This window comes from Heteronotia binoei, chromosome 14 (assembly GCF_032191835.1).
Source record: "Heteronotia binoei isolate CCM8104 ecotype False Entrance Well chromosome 14, APGP_CSIRO_Hbin_v1, whole genome shotgun sequence".
NCBI classification, from domain to species: domain Eukaryota; kingdom Metazoa; phylum Chordata; class Lepidosauria; order Squamata; family Gekkonidae; genus Heteronotia; species Heteronotia binoei.
Genome location: NC_083236.1, coordinates 72363214 through 72373626, shown reverse-complemented (window position 1 = coordinate 72373626; position 10413 = coordinate 72363214). Strand labels below are relative to the sequence as shown.

Genomic DNA, 10413 nt, shown 5'->3' with positions numbered 1-10413 from the left:
TATGGAAGAGTATGGATGTCCCCCAAAATGACAAAGGGTTGCTAGCTGAGATCAGCCATTTCAGTGTGACGCAGTAACAAAAAAGGCTAATGCTGGGGGTGTATCAACAGAGGCATAACATCCAAATTGGAAGATGTCATAGTCCTGCTGTACTCTGTACTCAAGACTGATATCTGACAGCAATGTTGATTCTGTGAACTAAGGCAGATCATGAAAAGGAGGGCAGAAAGGCTTGCGTCAGGGCCCCTTTTTACACACCCCAGGAAATGCTGTTCAATACTTTTGCAGTCAGGCAACAATTTCTCTCCAGGCCAGTTTTGCCAGGGATCCTGGAGAGGTTTTTGTTTTTGTTTGTTTGTTCGCCATCTTCTGTGAAGGTTGGAGAAAACTTAATGAGAATGACATAGAAGTGTGAGAAATATAAGCAAAATATTGGAAAATGTGACTTGGATAAAGCAGTTGCGAAACAGGAGAATTTAGACCGGCTATGTCTGTAAACTGATACTGAAAGTGTGTTGGAGTATTTTGTGCCTACATTGTACAAATCCGGACTTATTTTTAAAAGTAAAAGTTGAAATATCAAACCAATATTTTTGAGTGGCTTTTTTGAAGATCAGAGACTGATAAGAGGTGTATTCTACACGGAGCTGTTGCTTATTTTCTGTCTCCTATCCATGTGACTTTTTTTCTGTTGTTCATCTTCTGGAACAAAAGCAGGGGTCACTGGGGTGTGTGAGTAGGGGGAAGGCACTTCTGAATTCCCTGCATTGTGCATTCCCTGAATTCCCTGACATTGCTGTCAGATAGCAGTCTTGAGTACAGAGTACAGCAGGACTATGGCATCTTCCAATTTGGATGTTATGCCTCTGTGCATTATGCAGGGAATTGTACTAGATGGCCCTGGAGGCCCCTTCCGACTCTATGATTCCTCCAAATCCCTCACCCTTGCAATTGAGACAGTGGGCTTCTTCAGAGCACAGGCCTGTCTGTTTGGCTTTAGCAACACAGAGGGATGACGCTAGATAAACAGGAGGCCCAATAATGAGCTCACTGCAAGGCACATCAGATGGGGCTGCTCTTCAAAAACAACTACTACAATTAGATCCAAATAAGGTGGTTTGCCTGTGAACCAGAAAAACTTATTTCCTCCATGTGACACCTGCCAGTCCCCCCCCCCACACACACACACACCCTGGCTCCAGTGCTGCTGCTGCTTCTAACCTTCAGAGCCTGGCCTGGCCTAGATCTCACCTGCCCAACAGACAGCCTCTCCCTTGATGAGGCCAAGTACAAACTGTTCCTCCAAGCCAGCACCTTCCTTTCTCTGCCCTCCCATGGAGATGTTTGTTCTGTCACACCCGCGCCAGGTGCTTTGGAATGAGCTAGCAACAAGGAGAGGATCTTTAGCCTCAGCACCTTTAAGAAGGGCACATGTCTTCCCAAAGGACGTCAGAACAGTCTGAAGAACGCAGGCAAATTACAGAGAAAATAGATGCCATCTCTTGTGGGTCAGCCAGGACTCCCCAGGAGAAGATCCTCTGAGTCAGCAGAAGCTTTTTCAGCCTCTCCCTGTTCTGGAGGAACCTGCGCGCCCTTGAGATCAGGGCCCTGCGGGACTTATTGCCATTCCACAGGCCCTACGAAATAGCTGTTCCATCAGGCTTTTGGGCATCCAAATTACTTCAGCTTCACCTTTCCATAGCCCCTCCCCAGTGCCTTGCAGTCCTCTGATATTTCCAGACACTGGAGTTTTTGGTGTTACTTATATGTATGTCCACCCCACACATACGCAACATAAGGCATGGGTTCTTGTTATTAACTGTGATTCATTTATTTATTGTTTACTATTTATTGTTTACTGTTTTATCTTCTGATGTTTATGATGTAAGCCACCCCACCCATTTTGGGGACAGGGTGGAGTATAAAATGAATAAATGAAATGAAATGGAAGAAGTTGGCAAGCAAGAAGATGAGCTGCAGGCTGGTCGGAGTTTACGGTTGACAGCTGATGCAGAGCCACCAGCACCTTCCAGCCCTTCTCCAACAGAGGAGACCCAGGTGAGCGCTGGGAACAAAGGCTTAGAATGGAGCTCTGGGAAGGAAGATGAAACGTGCCTCTCCTGGCCTGACCTCAGCTGCTTGCTGAAGATGTGTAGCTACAGGGTTCCTCTCAAGCAGCTGGCTGCAAGAAAGACCTTCCAGCAGACCCTTCTAAATGCTAGCCAAGGGAAACTGCTCCATGTGGAAGCAGCAAGTCACTAACCTCTTGATTCAGTGGCCACAGTTCTCTTCTGCACCTCCTGGACCAGCTCTTGACTCTCACTCTGGAATCTTGCTCCCTGTGCTTGTGAATGGCCTTGGACTGTTGAACCTTCCTTCCTGTATAACGCTCGGAACTGGCCTTTGCCAGGGGCGGATTAACCATTAAGCAGACTAAGCACACGATTATGTGACTTATTGGGTTGCTTGTGGACCCAGTGAATGTCAGCACCACAATGGGCCATTTGACAAATGGTGTTGCAATTTTGTCAGTGGGAAGCCAAAGAGATACTGTTCACAGAGGATATTTTTTAGACTAAAAGCCAATGGTGAACACTACAAGAGAGAATGGCTGTTGTACTCTCCTTCAAAAGGATCAGTTTACTGTTTTGTTTGTAAACTATTTGCACCCAAAGGGTCAACGCATTTTGCTAGAAATGAGGGATTCAGTGACGCGAAACACTGCTGTAATTGACATCCATGAAAAAAGTACAACTCACCGAGATGCCATGTTGACATATTTAACTTGGAAACAAGGCTTAGGCTTGACACAGCCACTGGAAAAACAAATTGAAGAGGAGTACAGTTACTGGGAGAATGTACTTCGGTGTGTTGTAGCAGTCATTTGCACACTGGCTGAACGAGGATTGGCATTCCGAAGAAAAGTGGAAAAAATTGGGTCTCTCAATAATGGGAATTATTTGGGGCTACTCGAATTGATGTCGGTTTGACCCATTTTTGGCTGCTCACATCACAGTATGGGAAAGGCAACCCTTCATACCTGTCCAAAAACGATATGTGAGGAACTTATTGAGTTAATGGCATAGAAAGCGTACTCCGTCATCATTGACAAAATTAATGTTTCTGGGTACTTCGGTCTGTCTGTGGACTCAATGCCTGATCTTTTGCATGTTGACCAACTGAGCATGGTGCTCAGATACTTGCAAGGACAGCCAGTTGAATGATTTATCACATTTTTGGAATTACAAAACCACACTAGTGAAACTATGGTACAGCAGGTGTTGAAGTACTTATGTGATTGTAAATTGGATTTTGCTAAATGTAGAGGGCAGTCATATGACAATGCTGCCAACATTACAATGGCATGCAGCAAAAACTTTTGGATGCAAATCAGTTTGCCATTTATGTACCCTGTGCAGCTCATTCACTAAATTTAGTTGGATGAAGTGCTGTGGTGGCAACCTCTGAATCCCAGAGCCAGGAGGCAACATCAGGAGAAGGCCTCGGCCTCTATGCCCTGTTGTTAAACCCCCAAAGGAAATGGCTGGTCATTATGTGAGACTGGATGCTGGACTACATGGGCCCTCCCTGGTCTGACCCAGCAGGGTTCTTCTGAAGTTCTTCTCAGGGGAAGGCCTTGGCCTCTCTGTCCTGTTGTTGGCCTTCCAGAGGAACTGTCTGGCCACTGTGTGAGACAGGAGGCTGGACTATGTGGACCCTCCTTGGTCTGATCCAGAAGGGTTCTTGTGATGTTCTTCTTAGGGGAAGGCCTTGGCCTCTCTGCTCAGTTGTTGAACCTCCAAAGAAAATGGCTGGCCACTATGTGAGACAGGATGCTGGACTAGATGGACCCTCACTGGTTTGATCCAGCAGGGTTCTTCTTACGGTCTTCTCAGGGGAAGGCCTCAGCCTCTCTGCCCTGTTGTTGGCCCTCCAGAGAAACTGGCTGGCCACTGTGTGAGGCAGGAGGCTGGACTAGATGGATCCTCACTGGTCTGACCCAGCAGGGCTCTTCTGATGCTCTCCTCAGGGGAAGGCCTCAGCCTCTCTGCCCTGTTCTTGGCCCTCCAGAGAAACTGACTGGCCACTGTGTGAGACAGGATGCTGGACTAGATGGGCCCTTACAGGTCTGATCCAGCAGGGTTCTTCTTAAGTTCTTATGCCGAGTCAGTGATTGTTTTATAATGAAGAAGAGAGACGAGACTGGATGCATATGTTACCCTTCTCTTGGAGTCTCAGAGTGGCTTACCATCTCCTTCACTTCCCCTCTCCACTACAGACACCCTGTGAGGTAGGTGGAGCTGAGAGAGCTCTTTCAATAAATTGCTCTTAAGAGGAACAGCTCTGTGAGTCCTTGTGACTGACTTGAGGTCAATGACCATTAGGATCTCGCTGGTATGATCTTTACATGCTTTCAGTACCCAGGGTGGACTAGAATCTACAGCACAAGTAGTGGCCTTCACAGATCCCCAGATCCTAGAACCACAGAATCCCAGAGATGGAGGTGTCCTCTAGCCCAACCCCCCACTCAATGCAGGATCAGCCTAGAGCATCCCTGACAAGGGCTCATTCAGCCACTGTTTAAAGATTGCCGGTGAAGGGGAGTTCACCACTTCCTGAGATAGCCCACTCCACTGCTGAACTTCTCTTACTGTAATATAGATTCCTTATATCATATATACCATATATTCCTTATATTCAGCCAATACCCTCCCGCCTGACATTGGAACCTACCCATCTTGTCCATTCTGATCCTCCCGCTTCCACCAAAGGGCTCCACATGACCCACAAAGTCATGCATATGGGGGCCCAACATACAAGGCAGGTGAAGCTGAGAGTGACTGGTCCAGGGTCACTCAGCAGATTCCTTGCCAAACCAAGTGCAGGGTGAGAGGGCTGCTGTTCCCACCTTTTGGGTTTGGGCTTGGTGCCCTGGGATTAAGGGAAAGGGGCACTGTTACCAGGCAGAGACTTTGGACGGTCATGGGGCTTTCCAGTCTCCCAGGAACGTGAAGGAATGGAGCTTGAGTGCAGTTCTTCTCCAAATGCATGAGGATTTGAGGAAAGAGCTCTTTCTTTAGTCAACTGCCCCGGGGGCTAGAGCTGGACCTTTTTAAGGATCATCTAGGAAGGGCCATAGGTGCTTAGCACCTGGAAGGGTCAGCCTCCAGTTTAAGAAAGGGTCAGGCTGTGGCTGAGGGGAAAGGCCTTGTTCTACCTGGTTAGGTGGCTGGAAAGACAGATATGCTGGCTGGAGGGCCACTCCCAAGACTTGATGGTGTCCTGCTGCAGACCCTGTAAAAAGCCTCAGGGTGTGGTCATTGGATAAACAAGTGTCCACAGTAGCAGGGCCAGTATTTTTCCAGACCAGGACTGCCAGTTGGCTCATTTGTTTGGGTCAGATCTTGCCACTTTGGTCCATGGAACAGTCACCGCCAGACTGGACTACTGCAATTGGCACTGTGTAGGGCTACCCTTGAAAGCACTTTGGAGACCACAGGTGGTTCAAAATGCAGCTGCCAGTTGCTTACTGGAACATCATAATCGGCTCACGGTACTCCAGTTCTGTGGCTACGCCAAGTAGTCTCCAGATCTGGAACCCACAAACCTATGGGGTCGCCTCTCCTGCTACAACCCCTCACATATACACCCTTTGGTCATCGTCTAGGGGCCTACTGCAAGTGCCTGGTCCCAGGGGGCCTTGGTTGGCTATCACCAGGGGAGGGGCCTTCTCAGTTGTAGCCCCTACCCTGTGGAATACTCTCTTGCAAGACACCTGTGCCGTCCAGGGATGACCTTTGGAGGGTAACCATGTTTGGGCTGTTTTTATTAGTGGTATGGAGATGGCAATATATTTTAATGTTAATATTTTATATTCATTTTTATTTTATCTTATTGGTTTTAATGTATGTCACCACAAGATCATTTGAATGAACGGCAACTAAACAATCTAATAACCCATGAAGAGCTGCTGCCAGGCAGAAGATGATATTGGATTTATATCCCACCCTCCACTCTGAATCAGTCTCAGAACAGTTACAATCTCCTTTATCTTCTTCCCCCACAACAGACACCCTGTGAGGTGGGTGGGGCTGAGAAGCTCTCACAGAAGCTGCCCTTTCAACGACAACTCCTACAAAAGCTCTGACTGACCCAAGGCCATTCCAGCAGCTGCAAGTGGAGGAGTGAGGAATCAAACCCGGTTCTCCCAGATAAGAGTCCGTGCACTTAACCACTACACCAAACTGGCTCTCAAAGACAGACCAAGGCTCTGATTTGGCATAAGGCAGCTTCCTATGTGTGGCTGTTGGAGGAACTGTGGTTCTGCTTGGGAAGCAGAAGGTCCCAGGTTCAATTCCCACCATCTCCAGGTTGTTGTTGTTATTGTTTTAAGGATCAGTCAGAAGGTGATGGGAAAGACCCTTTTCTGCCTGAGGCCTCAGAGAGCTGCAGCCCATCAAAGCAGACAATGGTAGCCTTGATGGACCAGGAGGGGGGTGGGGAAGGTCTGATTTCAGCATAAGGCACTTTCATATGTGGCTTAGCCCAATAACCCCTCCACAATTCCAGGCCTACAAGACATGGCTTTCAAGGCACAGTGGTGGTGAAAAACATATTTAAAGGGTATAGCTCAGTATGGCAGGAATCCAATTGCGGCTTAAAGATTAACAACATTTATTCCAGCTTGAGCTTTTGGCGGTCTAGCTTCATCAGGTGCCGGAAGTGTCCACACAATACACAGATGCATTTATATTACGTGCAAAGAGCAGGAGGAGGGGGGGCCATTACAAAGAAAGGCCAGTTTGAAGCAACATGTGAACAAGAGAAGAGGCCTCATAACACAGAAAGGGTGGGTGAGAGGCATTCCCTACATTTGACAGGGAGGCAAAGTAACATTAACCGCAAATCATTCTGAACTAAGGAAGGTGCAGAGTTAGGCACAATAACCATTGAAGTAAAGGGTACAGCTGAACTAACTAACATTTGTTATAGGTGGGAAATGCTGTTTAGCATCTATCATGAGTGAAAAATTGCGGTCCTTGTTCAGACCCAGGAAAGTGAGCACTGTAAAACATTATAAGATCTTTTCCTTCTGACTCTGCAGCTCCGCTGTTAGCAGCTTTTAGTATAATTGTATCCACCTAATGACTATACAGTTCAAGTATCTGCAAAAAGTGAGCGCTGACTCATGAATGCTTTTGCTGAAATGCATTTTCTAAAGGTCTTTAAAGTGCCACTAGATTCCTGTAGTGTTCTACTAGTGCAGATGATACAGTTGCCCACATGGAAGGGAAAACTGGCTTCCAGCAGGTCTCTTCTGCCCCCAGAACATGGCATGACTATAGATTTCATTAAATTGGGAGTATTGTTCCAATTGTGTATTAAAATGGAACTGTCTAGAATACTACCATAATGGCTACCTTATGAAAACCAACAGTTGTGCCCTTACCAACATTCCAATATAGAAACAAAATAATAATTTTTGAAGTTCACCCCCCCCCACTCTGGATTAACTGAAGGAGAGCCACGATCAAGAGGCTGTAGTGGCAGGAAAAGAAATGTCTACCAAGCATAGCATCTTCCTTCATTGTGGCAGGAATGCATTCTTTTCTTCATACATTTGCTCTGCTGAAAAAAATCTGACAATTGTAATGTAAAGTATTTACCCCCTTTCCTGCATTTACCTTCCTCACATGGCAGCCTGTCCTCTCAGAGGGGAGTACCAGGTCCAGAGCGGCAGAGTGGCTGCCCAGTGCGTTCCCAGGGCACAATAGGATGTCTGCCGAAGCAGTTAAACATTCTCTTAATGAAACAGATTCTGTTCCTACAAATTATAACCTTCTAATAGAACTCTATTATAAAGTAACATTGCCCCAGTTCCAATACAGTCGGGAGGAGTGTTTTGCTTGCTTCCCCACAGCACTGTGGTCCATTCTTGCATCTCCCAGGATTTTCTCAACTTTTCTCTGGTTGTTCTCAAATCCACTTTGCTGAAAACTTTTGGGAAAGATTGTAAGAAAGCCTAGATGGCTTCCACAACAGAAAAGGCTTTTTAAAAATGGAAGCTAGGAATTCAGGGAACCTGTTGCATACCAGCATAATATTATATCAATAGTATGGATTTTTTTTAAAATGAAAAAGTGCCAGAGGCCTGGGAGAGGGGGATTGTTACTGACAAGGAACTGGGGCAATGGGGAAACCTGCCCATGGGAGTCCTATTGCTGCTGTACTGTACTGGCGGCCATACCAGCAATGGGGAAACCACACAAGCTACTTCCCCTGTGGAAACTGCCATACACTGAGATGCTGTTTCTTCCTCCACTTCCTCTCTCCCCCAGAGAACAATACTCCAACTGTGCTTTGTTTCTTAGTTCCACTCATTCCAGGTCAGGGAAACAGGAAACAGGAACAACTTCAAAAACTGGATTCCTCAATCAAAATACAGTCTCTCCCCCTCAGCTTGGAAATGAACAACAGAATACAGTCACTCAGTTTTGACTAAATGACGCCCAACTGAATTGGCTTCTTCGATGTGGCAACACTAAATCCAACGATAAGTCCTTCTGCTCTCTCTCAGAATCCACAGCCTGGTAGCCGAGTATCTTTATAGCCCCTTTGCAAACTTCCTGCACTCTCTGGACCTTCTGAAAAGGAAGTACATTCCTCCATGCCTGGGAGACATTCACTGCATCTCGAGAGGTGATCAGGAAGGCTTCCTTCTTTCTACTCGGTCCTTGTCCGTGTGTTATGTTATAGATCCAGCTCTCAAGCTTGGGGGTCAACTGAAGATCAGCAAATGTGTACATTGCTGTAATTTCTGGTAAGGGATCCCTTACAAGATCTTCAAATCGGATCAACAAGTAACGATCTTTGAGAAAGCTTGGAGGCTTCAGAGTGGCGGTTTCATAAATCTGAACGTGGCTCCTGCAGATCTCCTGCAGAACTCTGTACTCAGGGTCCTCCACTTGAGAGCCATTGGTGTTCAGGACAATCCCATTGTCCCGGGCAAGGGCTTTGACTGACTGTTCCCGGGACTTCACAACTGCCCGGGGATCACGAACCAAATGGATGATTTTGAGGTTCAAGGAGGGGTCGGTGAGCAGAGGATAAAGCACTCTCAGGTCAAAAAACCGGACCTCCTTGATGACAATGTGGCTGTAAGTGTGGCAGGCCTCTTCCACTTTGCTGAAGGGGTACTTGCCGCAGAGGGTCTTACAGGCACCCTCTCTGGTGATGTCAGTGCGCGGGAAGTGCTCACAAGCAGGCTCCGTGCACAGGGCCCGGCTCACCGCCCACTGGAAGAGATGGGACAGGTTTCTGTTCCAAGGCATGTAGGCATCAAAGACGGACATGTCACACTTGAAGACGGACCGGATGAGGTCTCGTACCGCCATGTGCAATACCTTGGCGCTGTTTTGGGACATGGTGACCCACACGTGCCAGGCTGGCTCCATCAAGTAGAAGACGTCGGGATGCTGGCTGAAGAGCTGGCCCACGAAAGAAGACCCCGACCTCCAAGAGGAGAGGATGAGGAGGTGGGTCCGGGCTGGCTTCTCCGCTGAGGGAGCCGGGAGGGTGCCCTGCTGGGTGTACAGGAACAGCAGAAAACCCGTCTGGATCACCACCAGCACTGCCACGGTGGTGCTGGAAACGCGGAGCCTCGCCATGCCAGCCGAAGCAGCGGTGGCACTGGCGGCGGCGGCGGCAGCAGCCTGGGAGACTGCAAGGGAAAGGCAAAAGGGCGGCAGGTGAGGAGGAGGAGAAGGAGAAGGGGACGACCTCAGCCTGGGCTCGGCTGCCCTGTCCGAAAGCGCGGCCAGCCTGGGCACCTCGCCCTGCAGCTGAAGAGCCACCACTCCGGGCGGCCTGCGGGGTACAGGTGCGCCGGCGGCCGGGGAGGCGGGGAGGCGGCCCCCCCACCCCCACGCAGCCCTCCTGGCGGGAAGGGGCGGCCGGGACGAGTGCCCAGCCCGGGCCGGGGCCGCCGAGCGAGGAGGAGGAGGAGGAGAAGGACCCCCAGACGCCGCGGGACAAAAACGGCTCCCGGGAGCCCGCCCCCCTCGGGTCGAGGCCGGCCGGCCGGTGGGCGCTCCTTCCCTTCCCTTCCCTCCCCCTCCTCAGCCCAGCCCCGCCTGGCCCGCCCCGTCCAGTCCCCTCCAGCGGCCAGCCCGCCAAGAAGGAAGGAGGCAGCCCCGACGGCTGGGGAAGGTGGCGCCGCCCGCCCGCCCGCCCGGCTCACCTCGGCGGCTGCGGGGAAAGGACGGGGCGCTCGCTCCGTCCGTCGGCCCCCGGCAGGCAGGCAGGCAGGCAGCGCTTCCTTCCCGCAGACAATGAGCGGCTTTCAGACGTGGCCGGCCGAGCCCGGAAGGAGGTGGCGAGGAGGGGCAGGCCCAGCAGGGAAGGGGCCGCCCT

The 10413-nt window shown here is 49.6% G+C and overlaps 1 protein-coding gene across 1 annotated transcript; it reads right to left on the bottom strand.

Annotated features, from left to right (window-relative positions):
• Nucleotides 1-6658: 6658 nt before the first annotated feature.
• Nucleotides 6659-9674, bottom strand: CHST6 (carbohydrate sulfotransferase 6). The gene has a single exon (XM_060254391.1). The coding sequence runs from the start codon at nucleotides 9666-9668 to the stop codon at nucleotides 8490-8492; it is 1179 nt and encodes a 392-aa protein (XP_060110374.1). The 5' UTR covers nucleotides 9669-9674; the 3' UTR covers nucleotides 6659-8489.
• Between the last annotated feature and the right edge of the window lie 739 nt (nucleotides 9675-10413).

What these genes read in the sequence shown, in the direction of transcription:
- CHST6 (XM_060254391.1), bottom strand. Translation starts at nt 9,668, where the DNA reads ATGGCGAGGCTCCGCGTTTCCAGCACCACCGTGGCAGTGCTGGTGGTG.